A 16,582-nucleotide genomic window follows, 5' to 3' on the forward strand; every position below is an offset into this window, starting at 1 on the left:
ATAGCACTTCTTTTATGAGTTGGAAAGTGCTTATAAACTTCGCTGGGATTTAATTATGTTGTTGCCATCTCTGAGTTCCGATGAGATCATTAAGCTGGGTAGTTTGTTTCTCTGACAACAAAACATTTTGTGCAACCAGATTAAGTTAGCAGGGCAGACTCGGGGCACCAATGGCTGGATGTTGTAACTAGGAATCTATAAATAAAAACAAACGAGGAAGAGATAAAAGGCATGCTTAGAGTGCCCTTTCAAAGGCTTGAGATAATGGGAATGTTGGTCAATATGTGAGAGCCACAATATTACATTATGCTTCCATTTTATTTTCACTTGCTTATTGAACCTAGCTTTAAGCCAGATGGGAAAGTAAATTTTCTAATGAGTGATATGAAATATTTATCAAAGCTGAAATATAATACAAGTTTTGATCATAAGCCAAACAGTTGAAGTGTGTTGTCTCTTCTTTAAAGAAATACATATAGCTTTAGGCACATATTATATTCATTGCTGGATAGTAATATTGGAAGAATTGGCTATTGCCAATTCTGAGCTGCTGACCTCCTGATATAAGATCTGCACTCCCCTGGTCAGTGTGGCTCGATTGGTTGGAGCGTTTCACATACGCCAAAGGGTGGTGGGCTCCATTCCCCATCAGGGCACAAACCTAGGCTGCGTGTTCCATCCTTCTGGACATTGGCTACCAGCTACTCGACGCTACTTTGCGGCGGAAACGTGCATTTACAGACCCTCGTATTATTTAGTATAATTTTGGAACCAAGTAACGTATTATAATGATATTGGACTTATATGAATTGGGTGACATCGAGGAGTGTATATTTGCAAAAAAAACAATATTTTGTTTATAATTTTGTACAGTATGATAAGTTTTGTAACACTCCCCAATATGCATTGCAGGCTGATTAGTGCATGTTTGACAGTAATAAGTGGTTTGACGCCTGCCACCAGGTGTTTTCCTGTTAGAACACACAATGCAGTCCCGTTTTCTTTGTCCCACATCGGGAATATGCAGTTTATTGTTTAATCCGACACAAAACCCGCTGACATTTCTTGTATATATCTTAGTAATTTTACGATATTTTGATTTAATTTCTTGTGCCATTTCAAGATAAAACTTCAGGGAAACATGCATGTCTCAAAAAGTTGCGTTGAAATAACTCAATTCCCCGTAATCACTAATAAACTGCAATGTCCCCTGAGAGGGGACATCCGAGTGATATGCTAGAATTCTGATGTCCCCTGAGAGGGGACAGCGGAGTACAAAGGGTTAAGTTGCATGTTCCATCCTGGTTGGGGTGCCTACAGGAGGCAACTGATTGATGTTTCTCTCTCACAATGATGTTTCTCTCTTTCTCTTTCCCCCTCTCTTCTTCCTTCTCTTTCTTCCTCTCTCTAAAAATCAATTTAAAAATGTTAAGCTTTCTGTGTTATAGTGCATTCATGGATATGAATGTCAAGTGTATGTATGCATTAGACCACTATAAATCATCTTTCAAAATAGTGGGGCTATTTATGAAATGGGTTATCCATAGCAGTTAGCTTTTATTAGGCACTAGCATGTACAAAGCACTGTGACACTGGGGCTCTCACGTTATTTTGAAACAACCCTTTGAGAGTTTATATTCATTTTGCAGAGCAGGAACCTTGAGCTTGTTCTCAAGGGTTGTCTGGGTTCCTCACTCCCAGGTGGGAGCAAAGCTTGGGATGTGCACTCTGCTTTTCTGGCAAAGGTCCCTGGCCTCTCTAGTCTGCACAGCTGTCTCCATCCATGAATGTGGTTGCTCACTTATGTTTAATAAGTTTGTGATGTCCTTATGAAAAGCACATTAGTGTCTATTTTAGTTTCATTTTGTCCGCAAGATGTAAACGACTAAGTCTTAGTAGTAGAACTGTGAGATTACCAATGTGTGATGGAATCATATCTTCATGATTTAAGGTCATATACAGTGTCCATCTCTATGGTGTTTTGTCTTTTATCCCTCTATTGGCCAAGCAGTTTTTCACAATTTGGGCATGAGGGTTCCTAGATTATACTATTAATAGGCCTTTGAAACGGTTAATTTTAAACCAATAAGGTCATAAAGTTAAAAGTGGCTGTATTATATTCTGAATGTTCCCTTTTAATAATTATATGCCTATTAATTGAGTTAGTTATTTATGAACAAAAGACACTTGGTTTTTTAAAAGAATAAGTTACATTAGTATTTATGATAATATGAATATAATATCCATTCTTATGAAGACCAAAACAGTATTGTAAAATAAGCCCTCTTTTTTAAGAAAAGGAAACAATGGTGTACACACACACACACACACACACACATACATTTCTTCCAATGTATTTTCTAGGCATGTACCAAATTTTCATTCAGAGCTATGAAATGTCATGGAAAGGAACCTAGTTCTTTAGGCAGAATTCTGTAAACATAGTATATTTACGTAAATCATTTTGATATATTTGCTAAAAAAATTGTTCCACATATCAGATTTTTTAAATGCATTTGAATCTTTATTCTACAACACAAGCAACATAAATACAATATCTTTTAAAATATTTCTCTTTAGAATTTTCATTTTCACCTCAGATAAAATGTACACAAAATACACTTGCAAGCTTGCTTAGAGAGACCTGTTAAACAATAGATTGTATCAAATCAAACAGTTATATCAACATATAAAGGAGGGTGGCTTTCAGCTTTTTTTAAATAAATGTGACCAAACTGACAAGAGAATAAGGCAAAACAAAAACTGTATTTCCTTGACAAGTCCTTTGAAGTAAACGAAATGCTTCAAGGCTCCTGGTGAATAGAGTTGCAATGATGAATTCTGCATTTTGTAGATGAAATGGTACACTGACTCAAATCATTATGGCTATACCAAGCTTCATTTATTTATAATTTTCAATGAAAACAACTCGACTCTTTGGCATCATACAAGAAAGGATAAAAGGATCCTTACCACCCATTGGCTTTGTTTAGAGTGGGAAAATGGTAATAGGGGAACTGTTTATAATGTAATTTACTTTTATTCCTTTAGAAAAGCATAAAAATAATCTTGAATAATAGTTGTTTGGCATGACTAGGGCAATAAATATTTATTCTTAGTTCCCTACCCCCACCCACCCACCAAAAAACAAATCAAGAAACATAAACAACCAGCCTTTCCCTCTAGGCACCTCCTCCTGCCCCTATCATGCCTTACCCGTATATTCTACCAACCTGGTTTCAATTGAGGTGAAACCAGAATATCAAAAACATTCCTCTTTGTACCATTTTGCCTATTTAGTGGGAAACTTATTTTTATTAGAGAGAACCTCTTCCAACAAAAGCCAGAAGAATGAACAGAGGGAGGAATACAGAGTAGCTTGCACATATTGTGAGGTAGCCATGGATGACCATGGGCGGGTGGTAGTGCCAGGGACCAGAGCTTCCCTAACTTGAAGAGAAATCATATCTTATGTGGTAGTTTGGAAGATCTCCCCCTCCCCTTTATGGCACCAGTTGGCAAAATAAATTGAAAACAAATTATTCCTAGAGATTAATTTCAAAAATTTAATCTGAAAATAAGTTATCATTAAAAGAATTAAATGCATGCATCATTTCCAGAAAAAGTTAAAACAAAAGTAAAATAAATTTTAAAAACCTTTATTTCCATCCACAGAGGCAAGGATTTGAATCCTTGATACCATTAACACTTTGATATATTTTTGGATCTCATTAATTCTAGTAAATATAGTCATTACTTTCTATTCATACAAAAGGATAAAGTAATTTGAATGAAATCAGGGTATTTGAGAAGTATTTAGAGAAACTTTATTAAATCAATAAGAATTATGTGTAATCAAAATAGCTCACACATAGATGATGATTTTAAGGTACTTATTTGTTTTCTCTTGAATTATTCCCTCTGTGTTCCTTCCTCCATGTAAAAAGAATTTCCAAGGCTAATTACTTGAATAAAGACTTAAGAACTAAACTAAGGCCCAGCTATCTTTGAGTTAACATGACATCACTGTATTCTCAATGCATATTGGAGCATTTTTACATTTCCTCCATCATTTGGAAAATGAGATAATGAATATGGCCTCTATTGTGCAGATATGAGTGCAAACCCAACATATTTACTGAGAAGTCTTTAAAACAGGCACATATACTGCTCAAAGGGGAGATGGTTATGTTTGCAAATTTCCATGAAGCCATTTGGTAGACTGTTTGCAGGTCTACAGGAAATTAAAATATTAATTTACACCAGACATGTGAAAAATGAAGGCACATCAAGTAGTGTAATGTCATCTTGAAGTGCTGACATTTTGGTGACTAATGAGAGAGAGAAAACGACTGGCAAGCAAGCAACTACTCAAAAACATCTGGAAGCCAGGAGCCAAGGTTATAATGGAGTCGACATGGAAACATTTCATTAAAACTGTGTGGACAGAGGAAACACAAACACCACATACTTAAACTTAAAATCACCTCAGTACAAGTCAAAGGGCCAACAGGCTACAAATGATCATCCACAGAATCAATGTTTCTAAATACAAAGACGAAAAGCTTATACTGATCTCACTGTTCCATAGAACTTATACATTCATTGTCCTCTAGCTTATAAAAATACACACAAAACAATTGTTGGTATAATAAACCATGGGAACTGAAAAGATTGAGCAGGAATGCTGTGGAGCAGGGGTGGGGAACCTTTATTCTGCCAACGGCCATTTGTATCATCATTCTTGGGCGATACAAAATTATCAACTTAAAAATTGGCCTGCTGTATTTGGTCAAACATGTAATTAACTCACCCATAATGCCTTGGCAGGGCCAGACCAAATGATTTCTGGGGCCTCCTATGGCCCGAGGGCGAGGCGTTCTCCACCCCTGCTGTAGAGAATCCAATCCCAAGTTGTTTGCCAAGGTTAAGTTCAGTTTTTCTCTAGTGCTTGATAAGTCAAGCTGATCTTAAAGGTAAGAGTTGGAGATATTTTCAAGATAGTGGTTCTCAGTGTGGTCCCCAGACCAGCAGCATTGGCCTCCTCCAGGAACTTGTTAGAAATGCAGATTTCCAGCGCTACTCGAGTAGAACCTCTGGGCCTAGCAATCTGTTTTAACCAGCCCTCCAGGTGATTCCGCTGGGTGCCAATGTCTGAGAACCACTATTCTAAAGTCAGACGACACTAGACAACCATGACTTAAACCTTCAGGAGAGGAATAACAGTACAAATAATTCCTGGTGGTTGAACAGGCTGGGAGGACCATAACTGGATGGGATTCACCAGCAGTCAACTGCAGCTTAGTCACGAAGATGTTCAACCAGTCTCTCCTCCCTGGAACCCCCTCGCATTAGTTCACAGGGAGGAATGTTTTGCATGGTGCCAGTGGTGTGAGAGTGGCTTTTCTTCAGTTAATAGTGGTGCCACTGTTCATAAGGAAATCGAGCATTGCTCTCAACTGAGTTTCTCTTAAACCATCCCAGGAGATGATTTTTTTTTTCTTTTTTGGTCTGTCTTCCCTGAATAATTGTGTTTTGGAAATCTATATGGTGTTCTAGTCCAAAACTTTAATTATTAGTTACTTCCACATCAAACATGAACATCACAATATAAGCACAGGAAGATCTCACAGTTTTCTAGATTGGCCCGCTAATGAATGAGGGAACACAGTTTGTTTTCTTGTTTTGTTTCTGATGAAGCATAATTATAAACGAGTTCTTCACCAATTTCATAAATCTTGCCCAAGAACAGCTCATATTTCCAATAAAAAGTGCTTAAAATAGTCTCTTGTATTTTAAGGCCACACTAAATCTCACTAGAATCACCTAAATGGAAGCCAAGCACATGGAAGTTCTGAGTTTATCTTTTGCCTAAAAAATAAGTAGGAATATTTAAGTTTATGGCACATGGTTACTATGGAGATTGACCTGATGCCCTCAGTACCTGGATCTTTAAACAATTTTGTCTAACCAGTACTTCCTCTTTAGAGTGTGCATTTGAAAATGGTTATTTATTTTGAATATTCCCAAACTTAGATGATGACCTATAAACTTAGTACAATATACTTCCAGGGAAGCAAGTAGAGAGGCACTGTTGGCTATGGTCATTTAAAAAGGCTCACAATTTGTGCATGTCATTCCAGATGCAGACTGCCATGGTTTTCCTGCATAACAGCTGGCCATGAACAATATTATTCCATCATTTCCACCTAATTGGCAAATTTCCTAAATTACCACTGAAAATCTGCTTTAAGATGGAAGTTTAGATTTATTTTTGAACATTCAAAATATTGTTGCGTATGGTCTTTCTGTGTATACTAGTAAACATGATCCTTTTCTTTTTTAACCTTATTTAAAAATCCCCATAAAATTATGGATCTGGGACCTCAATCAAGTATTTTTTAACTTATTTTAACTGTGTTAATTCCTTGAGACACTAAAGTGTTTACTTGGTGCATTTAGAGAATGGTGTAGTATAGAGAACTCTTTTGCAACCAACTTTGCCACTTACTGGTTATCTTGGGCAAATTTCTTAACCTCTCTGGGTCTCTTCCTCATCTAAAAAATGAGGAAAATACCTGTTTCACAAGGTTACTGTGAAAATAAAATATGGTAATGTAGGGAAATGTAACTTGGCAGTAGCACTCAACAAATCTCACCTCCTGCTGTTTGTAACTTCTTGCTGTTCAGTTTGAAGGGACAGACATGAGTGAGCTTCCCTTCTGAGAAGCAGTATTGTGATGTATTTGGGGGAAGTCAAAGTTATTATGTAATTGCAGTTAAGGCTATATCACTCTCAACTGACTGTATAAGCCTTCTCCTTAAAACAAGAACAAATAACCCAGTGATGTTGTTATAAAGACGTTTCAATTTAAAGGTACTTTTGAGTTCTACTACTTTGTCATGTCTGGTTGAAACTACTTTAACTTGACTGTTGTGTATGCTAGCATGAGCCGTGGCCAATCAGGAAATAGCCTACGATGGTAAAAGGCGCCTAGTTTTGTGTTGATGGAGAAGGCTAGAGAAGAATCTTAAGGAGAGAAAGAACAAGATGATATAGAGAGGCAGCCTAAGCATCTTTAAAAGCTGATCAGGAGAGGCAAGAACGAGGAGATCCTCCATCAAATCTGTGCCCTCCTGGCCAGGAGAAATCGGATGAAGACTGTGATATACCTGGCTGAGCTGTTCAGTCAGGGATTCTTTTACACTTTGAGTCTTTCAGATGTTCATGATGTGCACTTTACTAAAATATTAGAAAAAGAGAGTAAATCTCACCCTTAGGGTAACACACACTTAGTAAATATCAGCAACTAAAAGCAACATGCAAAATCTTATTCTGCTTAGACCTGTAAGTATGTGGTAATAACTGTTTTAACTATGAAGGCTGCCGAGACCTTGGTCTATCAGAGACCTTGGGGCAAAGCAGAAACTGAGACACCAGGACGAGTGTGAGGGACTCACTGGGCACTCTGGGAAGGGACCTGCGTCTACCTCTACCAAGGATTCCTAATTATCTCCTTTCCTTCCCCATCTGTGGGAGGATTTAACCGACTTTGTTGTGACTTGAAGTCCTGTTCATTAGAGATTATTTGCATCAACTAATGTCATTTTTGAAAACTGCAAATACCTCTGGGAAGTATTGCGGTGACAGTTAATTTTCTGGGTGAATTCTGATGTAGCTGCAGAGCAGAGTATGTAAGGAATGGAGGTGGGCTGAAGACCAGTGTGGGTCTCAGGTGGGCTACAGAAAGGGTGATGGGAAGGGACCAAAGCCTCTAACAAAATTATAGGTAAAGAGCTCTGTGTGTTCCCTCATCTCTTTATTCTTGGTACCCACAATCAGGTTAGTACTAGAGCAGTGTTTGGATAGAGTATGGGGTAAACCTATTTTCATAAACTAGCCTTGGATCCCAAAATAGAGAATCTGTGGGAGAGTGAATTCTGATTTCTAAGTAATTAGTGAACACACTCTGGGCCATGGCATTGGTAAATTGAGACTGGCTTCCTTTGAATTTTCATACTTTACAAAATGTTTATATGTAACAACCTTTTATAATTACTCTGATTTGATACGCTACTGAAGCACCCTCCCTCCCTCCCCTCCTCCCCCAGCAACCCCCAGTAAATTTTATAGTACTCACTGGTGCACAAGAGAGAGCTGAACTTAAGATAAGCTATAAAAAGAAACAGAACAACCCTGGTGTACTGTATTTGTTTAAAAAAAGTATCTACCTGATTTTCAATTCTACTTACAAAATATAAAAATTCAAAAGCACTAACACAGCTCATTGCTAGCCCAACAATTCATTGCTTGTTACAAATAGTTGATCTGTTTCTAAACTCAAATTATTAACTAATGAGTAAAACCTAAAGGTAAAGAGTGTGTTTTGCGGAACGAAAAACATGTCTTCTGGATTCCATGGTGATTTTTAGGTGGCATACTGAACGATAAAGTTCCTGCTTTTAGACTGCCTAAATAAATCAGCTGTCTTTCTGGTAACCTTGTGGATAAGTTTACATATACCAGCACTGAGTAAAGTTGTCAATTTCAAATCCTTATTTTAATACTGAAGAGTTGATGTTCTATTTTTAAAGATGGCACATACAATTATGAATGCATTTTTAGGGGCTGGGAAAATTATAATGTATGTCATAACAACTAACTCTACTAGAATATATATGAATGAGCTTGGCTGAGGAGTTTCCTTCATTATTATAATTTAAGAAATATTAAATATATAATACATAATAAGATAAAGGTTCCAGATTAATTTCCTAGTAATATTTAAGAAAAATATTCACTTAAAATATTGGCCTGAATAAGAGGACCTCAGACATGAGGTAAATGTACTTGCCAGAGAGGAGAAATACCTTAAATGGAAAAACTAAATTTCCTAGACTTCATCTTGTGTCCCCTTCTCCTTTAGTTTTCTTCTGAGACTAGAGCTTGTGTAACTGACACCATAATTTCATTTGGTTGCTGTATAACAGCAGAGGATTAAAATGATTTCATCATAATCTCCTTTCCCACCCCACCAGCTGTCTCCCTACCCCACACTGCCTGCCCCTTCCCTGAGAAGTCTGCTCACTGAATAGAGAACTCACTTCCTTTTCTCCAAGGGTGTAGATAGCAAATGAGTTGCATTTTAATGTTTTGTTTTCTTAAAAACCAAATGTTATACCTTATGTTGAGATAACTGTGGAGCATAGAAATGCCTGTGCGACAAGGGACTAAGGCACCATTTTTTCTTTCCCCTTTCTTTTCTGCCTTGGGAGCAAAAGCAAAGACTAATGGGACCGCCAGGTGACTGGTCAGTCTTCTGAATCTTGGCAATATCTGTATCAGCAAATGTCACTGGGTGTCAAAGGCTGCCATGACACCAACTTAAAACTCTGCCAGGAAATAATTTTCTTCCACTAGAAATAGGGAAATAAAGGCACAACAGTACCTTATACAAAGATGTTGGTGAGTACCAACCAGAAAATCTTGACAACTTAGGACAATTTTGAAATGTTCTGGAATATTTGACAGAGAAAATCATCCTTTTCTTGATTATGACACCTAAGAATATGAATATATCTTTCTAGCTGTTTTCTTCTCCACCAAATGCACGATCATGACATAAGTCTTTCTCCAGTGACTAATGTTTGGTACTAGGTGTATGCGTGTTTATACATCAGCTTGACTTACCAGCAGATATTTTCTTAGTAATTGCCTTTTTTTTTTAAAAAAAAGAATCAAATGGATCAATGTAATTTTCAAAGGCGTGGTCTTTGAAAATGGCGATAACATTGCAGGCAAAAGCACTGGGAAATAAACTTCACGATTTAGGAATGTGTCAAGGAATGGAGAAATAATGTGCAAAATCAGAGTATCATTTGTCATCTAGATACAACCTTAGTATCCAGAATGGCCCCAATGCGATTAGTTAGGGAGCAGCTGATGGTTCTGAGACACTGGTGTCAGTGGGGCTGGTGGTGGGGAAAATGCTGTCAGTGAGATTGGCAGGCAGACTCTAACCCTTGCTACTGAATTTCTTCAATGTGAGTCTTCTACACGATGATGTCATAGACACGGCCCACTCTGCCGAGCCACTCTCTCACAGCCTGGCGAACTCTGATGTCCGTCACGTGACAGGTCAACTGACTGATGCATGGGAACACTGCTGGCTGGAGGGCCGTGAAGGTCGGGTCTGGAAGGATCTGAATCTGATTGAGAACTGTTAGCACCATGTTGGTCCACGCCTAAGAGAAAGGATTTAAGAGAATCATCAGCTTTCTCCTGTGGTTTCATTTGAACTCTCAGGTGTGGCTAAGCCCTGCCAATTTGCAAATGCGTTTTCTCAGGCTTTTAGGCTGTAATAAATTAGTCTTTACTAATAAATTGTCATTGTAACTTCATATTTACAGAGACTTATCTAACATTACGAATACCTTATTTTCAGCTTTCACAAACTATAAAAATCTTATTTACTCCTCAGTTTTAAAAACTCTCTTGCTTTTTCATAGTGGGATTACTATAGGACATATAACACTTTTAATCAGCAGTCACTATAATGCCTAGAAAATTTGAAATATTTCTATTTTAATATAGGATAACTTTTAAAATCATAAGCAAATTTCCAAGACATGAAAAGCAATTAATAAGATATGTTATTTGTCAAGAAGGTCATCTGTTAAATAATCATCATACATCACAGTTTGGTCTTTTGCAAATCTATGATTTTTGTGGATTCTGAATTATGAAGTTGAGTTCGGCACTCAAGATACTTTAGTGGATAATAACACATCTTACAAGAGATTCATACTATTTCTAAATTTATGTTCATTCAAAGAATATATCTCTGTATAGGTTCATGAGATCCTAGGGCCCACCCAAGATTGTCTAATTTATTATGCCCTTAGCAGGAGTCCACAATTTCAGGAAAACATTGGATTGTTTTTAAAGGGCTCTCTACGACTCCAGATACCCTCTATTTGTTTTCTCCCCATCTCATCTATTCTTAAATTGAACAAAACAATACCAACACTGTTTCCTTCTCAAGCTCATTTTTTAAATGTACGATGGAATTACAGATATGAAATATATGAATGAACAGGCACTCAGAGCCCTCTGAAGAATGAGAATTTTTATGTGCTCTGGATGGGTTAGGAAAACTTGAGATGAAAACAATTCATCAGCATAACTACCTTTTTCCTTTATATTATTCTTCCTAACTATGGAATTTCTTCAGATGATAAACTCAGGACTCCATACCAGCTAAAGTACACCCATTAAAAAAAACTTTATTGTTGAAAGTATTACATATGTCTTTTTTCCTCCATTACCCACTTTCAGCCCATCACCACACTATTGTCTGTGTCCATGGGTTATGCATAGATGCATACAAGTTCTTTGGTTGACCTCTTCCCACCTGCCTTCCCTCTGAGATTTGACAGTCTGTTGCATACTTCTATGTCTCTGAATCTATTTTGTTCATTATATCCCACATATGAATGAGATCATGTGGTATTTGTCTTTCTCTGACTGGCTTACTTCACTTCGCCTGAAGTACACCCCTTTTATATGTTTTAGCTTCCATCTTATTTCTCAGTAACCTCTGTTATAACCCATAAACATAATTCCTGAAATTTTCTAGTAATAAAATGTCAGTTTCACACTGACATCACTGATACAGGCAGATCCTGGTCTTAGTCTTGGCCCATCCTCTGCCTTTGGAGGGAAACTGGGTCTCTTACTGGTGTCCCTCAAATCTTGGACAGTAAGAGTGCCCTGTGAGGGGGCGTGTGCATGGTTAGAAGCCCAGCCTCCCGGCATCGCTGGGGCAGTCCGCCCAGCCCCGCACTGTCCGCCCTGCAGGGACCCACCTGGATCTGCGCCTCCGCGTCCCTCACCGACACACTCAGGGAGCTCCCGGTGGAGCCGGAGCGGGGCCTCTTCTCCCGCAGCAGCTCGGGGCCTGCGCTGAAGGAGTGCCGCATCTGCCCTTGGTCCACCAGGTGCTGGGGCCGCTGCAGCAGCGGCGAGTCCGGGCCCCTGGGGCCCAGGGCCTCGCCCTTCTTCTCCACTTTGACCTCTTTGGGGAAGGAGGGCAGGTTGTGCTGCTGCTTCCTCTTCTTGTACTCCGTCATCAGCTTGGAGATGGTTCTGTCGGCCGCCATGCTGTAGATTTTGTTGCCCGCGCTCTCCCACCACTCCTTCTTCCTGCCGGGGTCCTTCTTCTCCACCTTGGGGCTGGGGGGCAGCATCAGCGTGTCCCCGCTGCCCGCCCGCAGGCTCGGGGACTCGCCCCCGTGGTCCCGCGTCTGACTGCGGTCGTCCTCGGAGGGCGTGTCCTTCCCCGAGAAGCCGCCGGTGGACGGGGTGGAGGACTCGGACTGGAAGGAGGGCAGGATGAAGCACGGGTCGCTCCGGAGGACGGGCGCCTCCTCCAGGCTGCTCTCCAGGTCCAGGTGCATCTGGATGTAGTGGTTGCACAGCTCCATGCACAGCTTGTGAAGCCGCTTGACCAGCCACACCCAGTCGGCGTTGCTGACGGGCTGCACGCTCAGCGAGGGCAGGCGGGCCCGCCACTGCCTCTTCTCCCTGCCCCTGGGGGGGCTCACCTGGGCCGTCTCCTCGAAGATGTCCTCGTCCTCCGAGGAGCACTGCTGGGAGGAGTCTGAGCTCCTCTCGTCGTCCTCGAAAAGGACTCTCTTCACCTGCTCGGCGGTGATGGGTTCCTGGTTGGTGAGCACGGCACAGACCAGCGCGTGGAAGTAGATGTTAAAGCTCATGGCCGACTGGCGGTAGAGGTTGGCGGCGCCGCCAATGCCCGACACTTTCTTCAGCAGGCACTTCAGGCCCGGGCTGGTGTCGAACTCCCTGGCTGTCCGGTAGGAGTCCAGCAGCAGGTCGAAGATGACCGCCAGGTTCTGCATGGAGATGTACCGGAGGAAGCCGGCCAGCTTGGCGTCCGGCACTTGGATGGTCTTCTCCTCTCCAGGAGAGGGGCCTTTGACAAACTCTTCCAACAAGATGTCATACAGGTTCTGGAGCAACACTTGATGAGACAGTAAGCTCACCACAATTTCCCTGAAAGAGACGCTGCCAATGGAAAGAGAGGGGACTGATGAGTAACCTCCTGCCTTGTATGATATTTTAAAAGCATCACACATTTCAGAATGACATATGCAAAATCACAAACTAAATTACTTGCATTTTAATGCCTTCTTTAAAAGAAGGGCATTACACAATAACCATTTTAATCACAATAAATGGAATTCCTGACACTTTTTAAGTTATGACACTAATTATCTACAAGCCTTAGAAAAATAATACAAGAGTTTTATAGCAACTGGTTTATATAGGCATAATTATGAGATAGGACACTTTTATATCTGAGTAATTAACATATCAAATAAAAAAAGTAATAGTTTCTGTTGAGTTTTATTAATTTTAACTAGATTTTTTCTTAAACCCAATATTTTTTAGCAATCTTATTGAAGTTTAGCTTTCTAAGGACCAAAACAGTTTAACTGTTAATGCTTTAGATGAATATATGTAAACATAGAGGAGAGCCAAACATTTTCATTCTACTTCTGTGAAAAATGCCATTGGGATTTTAATAGGGATTGTATTGAATCTGTAGATTGCTTTAGGTAATATGAACATGGAATATCTATTTCTTTGTATCTCCTTCGATTTTTTTTAAACATATTTTATTGATGTTTTACAGAGAGGAAGGGAGAGGGACAGAGTTAGAAACATCAATGAGAGAGAAACATCGATCAGCTGCCTCCTGCACACCCCCTACTGGGGATGTGCCCGCAACTAAGGTACATGTCCTTGACTGGAATTGAACCTGGGACCCTTCAGTCCGCAGGCCGGCGCTCTATCCACTGAGCCAAACCGGTTAGGGCTCCTTTGATTTTTTAAAACAATATCTTGCAGTTTTCAGAATATAGGTCTTTCATCTCCTTTGTTAAGTTTATTCCTAGGTATTTTATTCTTTTTGGTATGTTCGTAAATGGGCTTGTTTACTTCATTTCTCTTTCTGATAGCTTTTTTTCCTGATAGTCTTTAGGGCTTTCTGTATATAAAACCATTTCATTAGCAAATAGTGACAGCTTTATTTCTTCCTTTCTAATTTGGATGCTTTTTATTTATTTTACTTTGGTTGCTGTGGCTAGGACTTCCAGTACTATGTTGAATAGAGTGGCAAGAGTGGGCATCCTTGTCTTATTCCTGATCTTAGAGGAAGAGCTTTAGTTTTGCACCATTGAGGATGATGTTAGCTGTGGGATTGTAATATATGGACTTGATTATGTTGAGGTAGTATCCTTCTGAACCCATTTTATCTAAAGTTTTTATAAATGGATCTTGTATCTTGTAAAATGCTTTTTCTAAATCTACTGAACAGATCATGATTTGTATTCTGTTAATGTGGTATGTCACATTGATTTGCGGATGCTGAACCATAGTTCATTTCAGAACCATCCTGAAATGAATTTTGCTGGATAATGGTGTATGATCCTTTTTAACATATTGTTATATTTGATTTACTAGTGGTACACTTGAAAAATGAGTGACTGGCAATAGCGGGAAACTGGGCATAGAATTGGAGAGGAGCATGTAGGATATTGGTAAAGCTCTATTTCTGAAGGTGGGTGACAGGGTCATCGTTATATTTTGTATGTACCACACACTTAACTGCTGTACTAAGCATCTAACTTTTGGAAAAATCACACACTCTCCCTAAAATAGAACTAGTTTTGATTCTGGCTCCACCACTTGGGAGAGGTGGCTCAGCCTCTCTGAATGTCTCCTCAGAGATGAATGGCAGTGGCAAGATCTAGCCACTATCCTTCACATATTGTGCTCAAATATTTATCAGCATCGCTTGCAGTTTGTTGGAAGTTTAAATGGGAAAACTTTAGTAGTTGCCTTTATCTGCAAGAAGAGTTGTTGTTAAGCAGGATGGTAGTACAGGCACTCCTCATTTTATTGCACTTCACAGATGTTATGATTTTTAACAAAATGGAGGCAAGATCCTCCACCAGTGAAATAATTATGCCTTGCTGTTTTGTTTTGTTTTTCTTTTGTGCTACTTGCTTTATTGCAGTGGTGTGGAACCAAACCTGTAATATCTCTGAGCAGTGCCTGTATTTAAAAAGATCAAGTTTCTTGTGGCAGGGCCACACGTATTTTTTGTCTCCTGACAGCTGTGTTGCTCATAAGAACTTTATGTATTTCTCACTGATACAGTATGAATCACACCTCAACATTAGTTATTTTTAAAAAGTTATATGTATGATGCTATAGATACACAGAAATGTGTCCCCAAATTCAAATGTTGAATCCTAACCAGCAGTACCTCAGAATGTGACTATCTTTGGAGAAAGGTCTTTAAATAAATAATTAGGTTAAGACAGTGGTCGGCAAACTCATTAGTCAACAGAGCCAAATATCAAAAGTACAACGATTGAAATTTCTTTTGAGAGCCAAATTTTTTAAACTATATAGATAGGTACATTGTTATGAACTTAATTAGGGTACTCCTAAGGCTTAGGAAGAGCCACACTCAAGGGGCCAAAGAGCCGCATATGGCTCGCGAGCAGCAGTTTGCTGACCACGGGGTTAAGAGATGAAGTCATTAGTGGGGACCCTAATCCACTAGGACTGGCATCCTTATAAGAAAGGGAGATTAGGACACAGACAGGTACAGAGAGGAAACATCCATCTAGAAACCTAGAAAAAAACCAAGCCTGGGGACACCTCAGTCTCCAACTCCAATTTCTGTTGCTTAAGCTACCCCACTGTGGCAACCCTAGCAAATCTGAAATGTGGGAAAGTTAAAAGGCTAACAATCTGGTATGAAAGCATTTGTTAAATGACTCTGCAAATATTTCCGTATTCTTAGAGAAAACTTGGATTATAATTAGGAAAGTTCCTTTAGACCCAGTCCTTGCTATTTATAAGACTCTAAGTGTTTAAGCTTTGCTGCTTACCTTTTCTTGGTGTGTCCGTTTGGCTTTTCATCAGGAGGCAGTTCAATAATGAGCTGACAGGACTGGGCATGGTCGAAGGTGTTTGGAGTCTTTGGTGAGCACTGGGTGTCCAACATAAACACCTGTATGGGTACAGTTCAGAGATCCACCTGACTCAAGAGATTAGCTGGCAAGTTGCTTTTCTCTCTACTCATTTTCTCACCTATGAAATGAGGTTGATAATGGTTTCCTACCAGGTATATTTGTCAAGAGAATTAAATAAATTAGTACATGTGTATTACATGGGAAAAACATTAGATAAGAATAGCAAATATTCAATAAATGTTAGCTGCTGACACTAATAACACTACTACTTCTAGCATGTGATAATTCAACACTCTCCAAAGAGCCGGCACTGATGTTTAATATTAATTAAAAGTAAATAAAGGGGGGTGATGTTTGGAAAAGATCTTCTCTGATTGTGACATCTGTTTGGTACCTTATTCTATCCAATCCAAAAAAAAAAATTTAGGACTTCTCTTGCTGTCTAGTAGAGTAGTGTGGCCACATTGTTAGTCCTGACAGGAGAAGTGACTAAGAGAAGGGTAACTAC

General features: G+C 39.4%; 1 protein-coding gene across 1 annotated transcript in view; it reads right to left on the reverse strand.

Annotated features, from left to right (window-relative positions):
• Nucleotides 1–9,360: 9,360 nt before the first annotated feature.
• The window catches only part of ARFGEF3 (ARFGEF family member 3), a 126,627-nt gene continuing 119,405 nt past the window's right edge, over nucleotides 9,361–16,582 (reverse strand). Inside the window, exons 32-34 of the mRNA XM_006084420.3 lie at nucleotides 15,991–16,112; nucleotides 11,869–13,087; nucleotides 9,361–10,245 (exon numbers count right to left, since the gene is read on the reverse strand). Of these exons, the coding sequence (XP_006084482.1) occupies nucleotides 10,054–10,245; nucleotides 11,869–13,087; nucleotides 15,991–16,112 (1,533 nt within the window). The 3' untranslated portion in view covers nucleotides 9,361–10,053. The remainder of the gene's footprint in view (nucleotides 10,246–11,868; nucleotides 13,088–15,990; nucleotides 16,113–16,582) is intronic.

This window comes from Myotis lucifugus, unplaced genomic scaffold (assembly GCF_000147115.1).
Source record: "Myotis lucifugus unplaced genomic scaffold, Myoluc2.0 scaffold_11, whole genome shotgun sequence".
Lineage (NCBI taxonomy): Eukaryota > Metazoa > Chordata > Mammalia > Chiroptera > Vespertilionidae > Myotis > Myotis lucifugus.